The 12462-nt window shown below is 37.7% G+C and overlaps 2 protein-coding genes across 4 annotated transcripts; one reads left to right on the top strand and one right to left on the bottom strand.

Annotated features, from left to right (window-relative positions):
* The first annotated feature begins 572 nt into the window (after positions 1-572).
* On the top strand, positions 573-5576 carry LOC122087008 (beta-glucosidase BoGH3B-like). Of its 2 annotated transcripts, none has more exons than XM_042655961.1 (10): positions 573-731; positions 1747-1991; positions 2114-2318; positions 2626-2716; positions 2853-2998; positions 3520-3763; positions 3887-3991; positions 4154-4336; positions 4466-4670; positions 4804-5576. In XM_042655961.1, the coding sequence occupies exons 2-10, from the start codon at positions 1772-1774 to the stop codon at positions 5289-5291; spliced, it is 1887 nt and encodes a 628-aa protein (XP_042511895.1). In that variant the 5' UTR covers positions 573-731; positions 1747-1771; the 3' UTR covers positions 5292-5576. The 2 variants fall into 2 exon arrangements, with proteins under 2 accessions (XP_042511895.1, XP_042511896.1); XM_042655962.1 differs by having other exon boundaries at positions 582-763.
* A 770-nt stretch (positions 5577-6346) lies between these two features.
* On the bottom strand, positions 6347-9409 carry LOC122085543. Of its 2 annotated transcripts, none has more exons than XM_042654017.1 (2): positions 9224-9409; positions 6347-7591 (listed from the first exon to the last, which is right to left on the bottom strand). In XM_042654017.1, the coding sequence occupies exon 2, from the start codon at positions 7585-7587 to the stop codon at positions 6739-6741; it is 849 nt and encodes a 282-aa protein (XP_042509951.1). In that variant the 5' UTR covers positions 7588-7591; positions 9224-9409; the 3' UTR covers positions 6347-6738. The 2 variants fall into 2 exon arrangements, with proteins under 2 accessions (XP_042509951.1, XP_042509952.1); XM_042654018.1 differs by having other exon boundaries at positions 6347-7623; positions 9224-9407.
* Between the last annotated feature and the right edge of the window lie 3053 nt (positions 9410-12462).

Below are 12462 nucleotides of genomic sequence, written 5' to 3'. Positions count from 1 at the left end.
CTTCATCAGTCTCAGAGAGAAAAAGAGAGTGTGTGAATGAATGAATGGCTTGGGCGTGTCCTACCTACTACTACTACCAGTACAGCCTCCACAACTCGTTTTCAACTCACTGACCAGATAAGTCCAAGTCTCTGCAGATCAGACGGTTCAAAAATAGTAGATCTAATCAAATGGATCAATGTTTGCCGAGAAGTCGGCAGGATTACTTTCACAGTCCCCAATACAATACCCAATGACGGATCATTTCCCTTAAATTATTTATATTGCTAAAAATAGATCAGATTCTCCATTCGTCATGTCATCATACCATGGAAATGGGATTTGAATTTCTTCTTATCACACCCATTAATTAACAAATTTTTATGGTTTAAAATTTAAATCTCACAGCCACTTGATCGTTCTTTGAAAATTAACGGATTCAATTCTTCTGTGGCGTAACACAGTAACACAGTATCTAACACGCATTTAACGGTCAAAAATATCCTAATAACCGAAGATAATTTTAGACGTTAAATGCACGCCAAACACTGAATAGCGCACAGAGGAGTCAAATCCAATATTAACTTGAACATGGAAATGTGGATCAGGTGATTGAACTTATAAATAATTCTTTACTTGGCAAAGCCGTCTCTGTCATTGCGACTGAGGAACTGAGGATTCCTCAGGAAGAGTGAGAACAGAGCAGAGACGCTTCTTTGCATCCCTCTTCCAGAGTTCCTCGACGCTGCTCTGTAAGTGAATGCTCTTTGATCTCTGCCTCTGGGTAGTTGTTTTCTACTTCATTTGCTCTTCCTCTTTATCGGTCTAAGCTTTTACCCCTGCTACTATCGATCCATTGGTGAACATTTATTCCCTTGGTCTCTGTCATTGTGATTGTGTAAGGACGAAGCGAGTTTAGAACGGATCTGAAACGCTTCCCTTGCCTCTTCCAGTGTTACTCTGATCTGCTCTGTTCTGTAAATGCTCTTTGATCTGTTCTTCTAGGAGGTCGTTTTCTGCTTCTCTTGGTCTTCTTGTTCAAGTGTCTAAGCTTTTACCCCTTCAACTATGGATATATTTGTGAACCCTTATTTCCTTGGTGGTTTTAGCTTGAATGGCATCAGCATAGAATAGTCTTGTTTCAGTTCTCTTCTCTTGAAACTTGTTCTTTCCAGATCTTTGTCGGGTTTTCATGGCTTCGTGATATATGAACCTGTTACAGAGATTAATCTTTTCGTCTATTCTCATTCCTTATTTTCCTTTTAGACTTGCCTTATCGATTCACCAATTTGGGCTTCTCCCATTCCCCAACTCTCTCTCTCTCTCTCTCTCTCTCTCTCTCCCTCTCTCTCAAGTTTTTACATTTCCTTTGCACATTTATGGGTTTTAGCCATTCTGTCTTAGTTTACTCTTACACTTGATTGAATCTGATGAATGCGAACGCTTTGCCGAATTTTTCTGTTTTGGATGTTAATGTATGGCCTTTTTGGATTTTCTTGTTTTTAACTTTTGAAGCATTTTTTTGAATGTATTAGTAGATGTCTTTTAAAGTCTCATCCAACCATTCTTCCCTTCGATTTGTAAGTTTTCCAATGTAGCAGCTTTTTTCTGGATTATTTTTTCCTGCTCCTCCCCGCTTCAAATGTCCCTTTTTTTCCTTTTTTTTTTTTGGTTCATCCGTTCAAAGCTCAGAAAAGTGAATTTTTCAGTACTGTTCCATAGGAAATGCTGTAGATTTTCTCATGCTTTGCAATTGTTTGTTTTCAGTCCAAAGACAAATTGGGAGCAGAAGATGGCAAGATTTTTTATCCCCTCAATGGGGCTTCTGTTTTTATGCTGCTGGGCAACTATGGCTGAGGCTGAGTATGTGAAGTATAAGGACCCTAAACAGCCCTTGAATACTCGGATCAAGGACCTCATGAGCCGGATGACTGTAGAGGAAAAGATTGGCCAAATGGTGCAGATTGAACGAAGTGTTGCATCAGCTGATGTTATGAAGAAGTACTTCATTGGTAAATATCATCATTTCTTCGCTAAGAAACTTTCTGTATGTTTAGTCCTTTCATACTAGTGAAATCAGATGAAAATAAAATAAATGGAGGATACTAAAATGAACAATCCCTGTTTTGATCAGGGAGTGTGTTGAGTGGTGGAGGGAGTGTACCAGCCACTCGTGCTTCTCCAGAGACTTGGATTAATATGGTGAATGAATTCCAGAAAGGTGCACTGTCTACTCGTCTTGGGATTCCAATGATCTATGGAATTGATGCTGTCCATGGCAACAACAATGTCTACAAGGCAACAATCTTTCCGCACAATGTTGGTCTCGGGGTTACCAGGCAAGCTGATGTAGTCTTGCAATAGAATTATCTGTATTTTCACAAATCTAGCATTCTTATTAGCCTAGAACAAGCTCTTCTGTTAATTCGATTTATAACTGGATTTTGAAGCATTGTCTAAAGAAGTACTAATAACCTAAAACTTCTTGTTTCCTAATTTTTGATATTTCAGTATGACTATAAAATAGAAAAATAAATCAATTGCCCGTTGGAAAATAACGAATGATGACTATTGTTTTATATCTTGTCTTATTAGAACCCTTAGAATGGGAATAAAGATTTAATCTGAGTAGCAATGGTTGACCAGGGATCCTGAACTTGTTAAGAAGATTGGAGCTGCAACTGCTCTTGAAGTTAGAGCAACTGGCATTCAATACGCTTTTGCTCCTTGTATTGCGGTACGTATACCAACAACAATAACTGATTACTTGAAGCTTTAGAGAATTAATTATTTGAAGTATTTCTATTTCTGTTAAAGAAATTTAGATATTTCCTTGTCTGCTGATGTTTTCTGCTTGCATACTTTCTGTATAGGTATGCAGGGATCCTAGATGGGGCCGGTGTTATGAAAGCTACAGTGAAGACCCAAAAATTGTTAAAGCAATGACAGAGATTATACCTGGTTTACAAGGAGATATCCCAGCAAATTCTAGAAAGGGTGTTCCATTTGTTGGTGGAAAGTAAGAACCTTTTCAAGCTATAGCTACCTTCTTAGGTTTTCTTATGTATTCTTTCATTTTTCAAGTCTAAATCTAGTACCTTTTATGGAAGCAAAATTTACTGGTCTCTGTACCTTCAGTTTTGGACAAATTTTATTGCCTATATATGCTATGTTGACATATGTAATGAGATTTTTGCTGAATTAATTTATGATCCTATAGTATGTTCTGATGTGCATTCACATTGGAACTGAGCTGATTGAAGTCACCAAGAATTTAACTTTCATATTTTGACATATAATAAATGACAGACGGCTTCATATGGATTATTTTTTAACACATGAGGTCCGTTTACTGATATTCTATTTAACGTGAGCTTGTCAATGGTAGTTTTGCACATATGCTATTGAGTTCCTTCTCATATCTAATTTGTTATGTTGTTATCATTACTAAATACATTTTGGTAATTACAAAAACAATATGGAATAACAGAAGCAACCTCTTCACGGAGTTCCACCCTGATACATCTCTTGTTCTTGTAGAGACAAAATTGCTGCTTGTGCTAAGCACTATGTGGGTGACGGCGGCACGACCAAGGGCATCAATGAGAACAATACTGTCATCGACTGGCACGGATTGCTAAGCATCCATATGCCAGGATATTACAGTTCAATCATCAAAGGTGTCTCAACGGTCATGATCTCCTACTCAAGCTGGAATGGAGTGAAGATGCATGCTAACCGTGATCTTATCACGGGCTTCCTTAAGGGCAAACTCCGTTTCAGGGTAAAACATTTTTCAGAAACTTACGACCTGGATTTCTCTGCTTTCATGATAGAATAACTGGACCTGACACTTATATGTCTCTCTCTCTCTCTCTCTCTCTCTCTCTCTCTCGATGAATTGCAGGGTTTTGTCATCTCAGATTGGCAGGGTATTGACAGAATTACCTCTCCAGAGGGTGCTAACTACTCATATTCTGTTCAAACTGGAGTAAATGCAGGCATTGACATGGTGAGTGAAAACTAGACTTGATCATTTTGCCATGTTTAAAGTTCTTGTGTTTGATATAATATATAACATTATAAATTTCTTCGAGACTTAAACTAAGCATCCTCAATCAGGTAAAAATGGAAGTTGTTCTTTGTTCTGATATACTTTTTCTACTTGCTGCAGATTATGGTTCCATACAACTATACGGTGTTCATTGATGACCTGACCTTCCAGGTGAAGAACAACATCATACCCATGAGTCGAATTAATGATGCTGTGAGGAGGATTTTGAAGGTTAAGTTTATTATGGGTATTTTTGAGAATCCATTGGCTGATGTTAGCTTGGTTAAGCAGCTCGGAAGTCAGGTTAGTAGTTCCATCTCCCTAATGGATCTCAGTTTCTGAGTTTTGACTTTACTCACTTGGCTGGTGAAATTTTAAGCCCTTTTTTCCTAACGATTGAAAGATCATTGATAAAAATTTTGGCGTCAACAGGAGCACAGAGAGTTGGCGAGGGAAGCAGTCAGGAAAACTCTTGTTCTTTTGAAAAACGGGGAAAATGCTGATAATCCACTACTACCCCTTCCTAAGAAGGCAGGCAAGATCCTTGTTGCTGGAAGCCACGCAGATAACTTGGGTGATCAGTGTGGTGGGTGGACTATCGAATGGCAAGGCCTTGAAGGAAATAACCTCACAGTTGGTATGTTTACAGACTTCAATTCTGAATTCTTCCATGTCTACACAATATGCTTTCTGGTGGGAAACAAATATTTCTGTTAACTTGGTAATACTGTTCTATTTTGATCTAATGAGAATATCCTTGGCATGAACAGGAACCACAATCCTCAAGGCAATCAAGAATACTGTTGACCCATCCACCCAAATCATCTATGAAGAGAATCCCAACAGTACCTTCGTCAGTTCCAACAAGTTTTCCCATGCCATTGTTGTTGTGGGTGAACCCCCATATGCAGAGACATTTGGTGACAGCTTAAACCTTACACTTCCTGATGCTGATCTAAACACCATCAACAATGTATGCGGTGCTGTCAAGTGTGTTGTTGTTATCATTTCTGGCCGCCCTGTATCGATCCAGCCCTACGTTGAGAAAATGGATGCTCTTGTGGCTGCTTGGCTACCTGGAACAGAAGGGCAAGGTGTTGCTGATGTTCTCTTTGGTGACTATGGGTTCACTGGTAAACTTGCACGTACTTGGTTCAAGACAGTTGATCAGCTCCCTATGAACGTTGGTGATTCACATTATGACCCACTCTTCCCATTCGGGTTTGGACTCACGACTGAACCTGTGAAGGCAAACTAGGATTTCCTTATTTTGAGGGAATTACCTATTAGCATCAAGCCAAGTTTTTCTTTCCTAGTTCAAAATCAAGCTCATTTTTCTCTGTTTAAGAGAGGGTGGGGGGCTAGATTTTATCTTCTTGTCTAGTCCCTTTAATTTTAGCCCTTTCCTAATGCCTTTTTGAAAGCTCCCCATTGATTCAGTTAACCTAATTTTTTTTGGGTTTTGGGAACTTGAGCACATGAGGAGCAATTTTTGTCATGATTTTTCATCAAATAAATCTCATGTGGATGGATTAATTAGCTATTTTAGTTGGTAAGGCCCTCTCCAAAGTAACTAAAGTAACCAACAGAAAACTTGAGGCTTCATCTATAGAGAAACCAAAACTTTGCTATTTTTTGTGGTGTCAACTATAGAGAAACCAAAGGGAAGGCCCTCACAATGGCAAAGTAACCAATAGACAATTAGAGAAAGCCTCTAAAGATCAAAAGATTAGAATTCCCCTAAAGCATATGTTTACATCCATCTCTGCCAGTTTATACGGGACATGCAAGAGGTATGAAAACACTTATTTCCCATATTGCATCATAAAGAACTGAACTTATAGTTATTACAGAAAACCCCTAGCTTCTGAATCCTCTTTTGTCATATTCCCCATTTTCTTTAAAATTCTAATGAGCCCATTTCCCTTAAATTTATTTACCTATCTATCCCAATGTCCTTTTCCACTTCCAGTAGTCTTAATTGTAAGCATATCAGACATGGTATGAGGTTCAAGAATATTTGGAGGTTTTGGAAATTCTTTAGAAGGGCCATAGGCATTTGAATGTTGACATACCTAATGGTCAATTAATAGACTCTTGTGTATTTGCTAGTAGCCAGAAATCCAAAGGAAGAGTGCATTTCAAATGTAACGTTAGAAGCCAAGAGGTTTTTCATTTTCCAATAATAGTTTCAAACAAACCAAAAATGGTTAAGCTGTATAGAGGCAGTAGCACCATATCCATTTTTATTTTATTTTTTATCAAGAGGTCGTGGAGAAATGCCTCCACCAAGCGAATTAAAAGAACAACCCATTGCATGAGACTCCACCAAACGAATATTATTTTCAAAAAAAATCTGGGGAAAATCTCCTGCAGGAAAGTACATCAGAGACTAACATATTTTGATAAGCAGCATTTCCGCATCTGTGACTTACATGTTGAACTTTCAGAAAAATGCCCAGTTGTGCAATGAATAACGAAATCTACATTTTGTAATCAAAAAATTCCATGATGAATCGTTATGTGCAACTTTCATTCCACAACTGGAAAATGGCCATGTGATCTACCGTATGTTGCTCAGCCCTCAGTGTCTTGTTTATGGATACCCTTTCGAATTTTCTGATTCCACCACCTCTTCACTGAAAGGGCATAAATTTGATAAGCACCATGAGTTCAAGCTTTTCTGCATTGTTTCTAAATGTAAGTCAGGTACGTTTAATTTTTCGTCTTCCCTGCCTCCATGGACAGTTTGGTGCAGCCATCAGAGCTTGCACAATCACCCTGTTATCTGAAGGATCCAAAGCAGTTTTCTTCACCTTGAGTTCATGCTTCTTCACATTATCTCTACTTGAATTACTGCCCAGGTTAGATCTTGGGCTGTGTTCCCCATGTATCCTTGCACGGTTTAATGCAGCCATCGAAGGGTGCCAAGGAACCTTCTTACCTGAAGAAGCTAAACCAATGGATTTTTCTCTAGTGCATTTACTAAAAGCATCATTTTTATCTCCAGACTCCCCAGGAAAAGCTATCTTCTTGCAGCGTTCCACACTTTCCTTCGCCAGTTTTCCCTTCAAACTGCTAACATTTCCTTCAATATTTTTAATGGATGGCTGGTACAAATTACTCTTCCAGTCAAGCCTAACACTAGTTTGTTGGGGATCTTCCAGTTCCAAATTACCACCAGAAGGTGTTCTGACTTGAACTTGCTCTACTTTCCCAACATCCCCCACAGATTCTACTTCAACTTTATCTGCTAGTCCTCTGACAATATTTTCTTTCAATCCAATACTGGAAGGATCCTCATCAAGAACTTTCTCTCTTACTTGCTTGACATCATCCCTGACTGTCTCAGCAGAAGGGTTCATTTTCGCCATGAAAAGACAAGCTTTTCTTCCACAGCCTGGGGGAAAATTTCGGATAGCTGAGATTCTTCTCTTTGGAAGTTTTCCACTTAATAAGTTTTTTCTCCCGCAGCCTGAAGGAAAATCTCGGTGGGCAAAGATTCTTTTCGCACAGCCCTCAAGGGAATCACTATGTGCAGCAGTGACCCCCATTTCACTTCCAGAAACAGATCAAGAATCAGCAAACGACTAAAGAGAAAAAGGAATAAGCACAAGGAGAAACATCAGTCATAATGAAAAAGAACCTTAGCTGTCTAGAAATGAAAAATCAGATACAACAATTCAATCAAGATTATATGAAGAATTATATGGGACAACAAACTCAAGATGATGCAGCATAAATTGGATAATTAGAGCACAAATTAATACGAGAAGCTGTAACTGAATTTGAATCAACGAATCTAGGATTCCTATCTAATGATCCAAGACGTAATCCTGGATGCTTGGAATAAAAGAATAAAAAAAGGGGATTTCTAGGTTTCCTTGCTTGATCTATCAATTTTCTTATGATTTTATCTATTCGACACATTTACATTTAACCATAACCATGAACACATATAAAAACCTGAACAGAGATTGAATTCAAGGTTTGGCTAGTTTTGTTGGCACACTAATCCCTTCTCAAAGGGTGCAATGGAAGGTGATATCCTCTGCAACAAGCAGATACCTTCAAGCAGGTTTGTAGTAGGGTTGTGCATTAAAAGTTGTCATATCCAATGAACAGTTGCTGCAGAATCCAACTCTGCCATCACCTAATTTGCAAGCACGAGGCAACAGTACACATTTTATGCAGTTGTATGTTAGCCCGGGCCTAATAGAGCGAGCAAAGCCTCCAGTTGCCCTAATCATCAATTCACCATGGAAAAAGACCAACAACAGCCATAGGCCTAAACATGTACTTCAGTTTATAAAAAACTTCCAAATATATCTTTCATCATCCCAAAACTAAATTATACCCAAATTACTCTGGTACCATAAAATCCCAATAGATAATCGCTTAGGTATGAACATCAGATCAGCAAAATGGGCAATATAACCAAGACAATTTCAAAATGATACGAATCAGGTTGGCTTAGCTGGAAAAATAAAAAACCATGACTTGCATAACATGGAAGTAATCATAAAAACACACTAACCCTTTATTATAAATCACATGGTATGGAAAAATAAAACGGTTATCTGTAGTTTGACAAATCTCTTTGAATCATAGTGAGTCATGAACAGATTTTTAGCAAAATTAAGCCTCTAAATTCCAAACCACACATCTTATCCCCTGAGAAATCAATGATTTTAATCATAAAATTGATCAGTTATTTTTTTTTTTTTTAAACCAAAAATTGATCAGTTTACAACATACTAACAAAAGAACAATCTTGATGGTTAATTGGAGAAGTAATAAATGCCAAAGAGATAGAGCAACATAAAGAATCTGAATACACTTAAAAGGAAAGAAAAAAAGTTGAGTCACCATGATTAGCCCTAATGCTTCACTTGCAAACAGGCAGCTAAGCCACACAAAAGGGTTTAAAAAAAAAGATTTATGGCAGTGCTATAACCGTAATCCTTTTCCCCCTTTTTCGGTTGATGAAGATGATTACTGTTGGAACAGTGAGGGCTTCCCTAAACGTAGAAACTCCAAATTCTCGTACAGTAAAAAACAATTCTTTCAATACCTCTATGTTCCTAGTGATGTGTTTGAAATGAAAAGTTAATAAAAGATGGAAAAGAAATCGCGAAGAGTAGAGATGATAGAATCTAAAAATGAGAAAGAACCAGAATCCTGACTTACCGTTTCACTGGAAGTGATCGACAACTGATTCTTAATAACAGGCTTTCTCAAACCATTCGACGGAGCTCCGTCGAATAACCATCCCAAGGATCTCTCCTCCCTCTCAGTCTCCAGACACACGATGTAGTTTATGTAGATGCTTTCCCATCCAACAGACTTCTTCAGTCAGAAGAACCAAGGCTTTGTTTGGAAGTCAAGAAAAAGAATGAAAGAAAAAATTCAAAAAAATTTCAATTTAAAGAGCTATACACATAAAACATTATTATTATGCAAACATGGATCATAACCGGACCGAGAATCGATTCGGTTCTGTATTTAGATACTCAAACTGATTCAATTTGGATCGGTTTAATTTCGGTTCCAATTTGGTTATAATATGCGGTTTTAATTTAATTTTATACCTAAGTTTTAATTCGGTTATAAAAACAGTTCCACTTTTGAACCATGACTATGAAAGACCAAATGCCGTAATGGGCTCAAGTTATGAGTTTTATGGCCATTGTTAATTCCAAATTTATCTTAGCTTGTAAATATGTGATGACAAATTACAAAAAACACTTATCACATAATTTAAAATAAAAAAAAAAAAAAAAAAAAAAAAAAAAAGCTTGCAAAAAACACTCTTGAATAATAAAAGCAATTCGGTTAAGTTTTGGTTCAAATCGATGATTCTAACACCTTAAGTCAAAATTGAGCCGAACCAAATAGCATACTCACATATTCAAACCGAATTTGAACCGAATAAATTCAGTTTGGTTTTGATCCAATTAATTCGGCTCAGTTTCAATTTCAGTATTTGATTTCGGTTTGAAATTGACACTTGATTAATGGGCCTAACTAGACTGTTGACTATCTATTCAATGGTTGAAATTGTCAAATCATTCTACCATGTGACAAAATTTGACAGACCATCGAGTGAATAGATCCTTGATGTTGCTACTACTAAGAAGTTTGAGAGGAGGGGAGGGGAGGGGAGAGATTTCAAAGTTAAGTAGTTTCCACCATCAAATCTGCTCTCTGTTGTAGCATTGTTTGGCACTTGTGGTTCTCTTATTGGAGCTGGATTTTTCGAAATCAATGTTTCAATCCTAAAGCTATTGTTCTCCAAGCCATTTCTGATATCGAGGAGTTCTTCCTTCCCCGCTGTGGCTCGGTTCCTTCCCCTTCCTGCGTAGTCTCTTGGTTCCCTCCGCCTCCTGGTTACTTTAAAATCAATGTCAATGGTGCCAACAGAGGTAACCCAAGGCCCGTTGCGTTTGCGGGTATTTGCAGGAATGTCGACGCTCGCGTCATAGGGGGCTTCTCTCAAGGCATTGGTGATAACTTCGCCCTAGAACCAACCTTTTGCTTGGGCGGTCTTCCTGTCCTTGAAACATCGCTCCCATCATTGCTGACTGTCTTAGGCCCTCTCGGCATTCCAATTCTGCCCTTTCTGCTACAATCTTAGGGAAGAGAATGCGGTTACTGATTGCTTGGCTACGAGTGCCATTAATGGGTGTAATCGTGTAAACACTGAATTTTGATGTCTTAGGGAGAACGCATCCGGCGATGATGATCAAGACGTGATCAAATGGCAAAGGTTATAAACTTTCTCCAAATGATATGAAGCTTTTATAATGTCCCTATTAATCCATTTTAGACCGTCATCTAAAATTTCATCTAAATCCGGTGACATTTGGCCCTTTGATGTAAAATGACCATTTTACCCTTAGCATATTTTTCAGTAAGACCCCTGATTTCTAGCCAAACCCAAGAGATGACCTCATTTGGCTGTTAAAACATGCTTGTAAAAGTTTTGCTCAAATCCGACGTTATTTAAACCTCAATCGTGCATGAAGCACCATTTTATAGATTTTCCTCGATTTTTGTGTCATATTTTTATATAATCTGAAATTTATCACTGTACTGATGGAAGGTTATCGGCGAATGCTTCGCGTCAATATGCGGCACATCAAAATCGACCACACGGATTGAAAGCTTTTAGCATTTTAATTATGACCATTAAAATGAAATCTAATAAAAATATTTAAAAAATAATAATCTGCCCAACCAGGGTCAGTTCGAATCATCTCGATTCAACTCAGGTTGAACCGGTCTAAGCTGGTCCATACCGATCCACCCAACCTGGCCTGGCGAAGGCCAGTCCAGGGCTAGGCCAAAACCCAGCCCATTGTCGGCAGGCCCACTGTTGGCTGGCTCATCCCAAAAGTCTTAGACTCTTATGGCATTTGGTGCAAGCCCAGAAGACACGGCCTGCCCCTTGGGCCAGGCCCAGCCCGCTAGGCCTAACCCCACTTTAGTCGTGGTAGCCCACCATATAATCCGGAAAATGCTAGGTTTTGAGGTTTTATAATCCCCTCATTTGGAGGACACAGGGGGAGGAAAAAATTCCAAAAAAATATTCCAATGAAGCTCTCATTCCCATATTTCAAATGAAACTTTCAGAGTTCTCATACCAATTGCCTATAAATTTTTAAAATTCCAGAAATACCCCTGGTTGATAAGCTTTGTCATTGGGAGCATCATTCTTTTGAGTTGTGATTCGGTAGGCCCAGCAACCAATTCTGGCCAATCAGACGTGCACACACCGAGCCAAGACTCTCCCACACATCAAGGGTTATTTTCAAATTTTTATAAATTATTTTTATATTTATTTTGTATTTTTATTTAGTAAGTGTTTAAATAGCTTGTTTTATTTTAAAGTCCTTATAAAAAATACCTATAAGGATCAAATAATTCTCAAAATTTTATAGTATATGTATCACATCACATTTATGTATTCTGAAAATTTCAGAGCCTAAATATTTTGTAAATGACGATTTTTCCCTTAGGGGCATTTTGGTCATTTTGAAAAGTATGAAGGTTTAAGTCTCGAATTGAGTTCTGCTTTTTTGACAAGATGATACATCATGATCTACTTCATAGATCTGGCCTATTATTTTATGATTTTTGGTTCAGGAAAGTGGGTGTTTTGGTTTTCCCATTTTACCCTCAAAAAGGTATTTTAGTCATTTACATTTAAAAATGCAAAAATATATTAAAAATTTCTGAGTAAATATCATTAGATGTATTTTCATATGTTTTAATGTATTTCACTCATTTTTATGAATAATTTCATATTATTTTAATAGTTTGGCCTTCTAGGGGTATTTTGGTCATTTTAACTAAAATAATACTTAAAAATTGTTTTAAGATCAGATATGCATGTATTACTGTATTTATATTTATTTATGTTGTAG

This window comes from Macadamia integrifolia, chromosome 8 (genome assembly GCF_013358625.1).
Source record: "Macadamia integrifolia cultivar HAES 741 chromosome 8, SCU_Mint_v3, whole genome shotgun sequence".
NCBI lineage: Eukaryota > Viridiplantae > Streptophyta > Magnoliopsida > Proteales > Proteaceae > Macadamia > Macadamia integrifolia.
The sequence above is the reverse complement of the archived record's forward strand: the minus strand, read 5'-3'. Positions and strand labels throughout refer to the sequence as shown.

Bases quoted from the DNA above. Each gene is read 5' to 3' on its own strand.
- LOC122087008 (XM_042655961.1), top strand. From the start codon at position 1,772: ATGGCAAGATTTTTTATCCCCTCAATGGGGCTTCTGTTTTTATGCTGC. The intron at 2,319-2,625 runs GCAAGCTGATGT...ATGGTTGACCAG, and splicing joins GTTGGTCTCGGGGTTACCAG to GGATCCTGAACTTGTTAAGA. The intron at 2,999-3,519 runs GTAAGAACCTTT...TTGTTCTTGTAG, and splicing joins GTTCCATTTGTTGGTGGAAA to AGACAAAATTGCTGCTTGTG.
- LOC122085543 (XM_042654017.1), bottom strand. From the start codon at position 7,587: ATGGGGGTCACTGCTGCACATAGTGATTCCCTTGAGGGCTGTGCGAAA.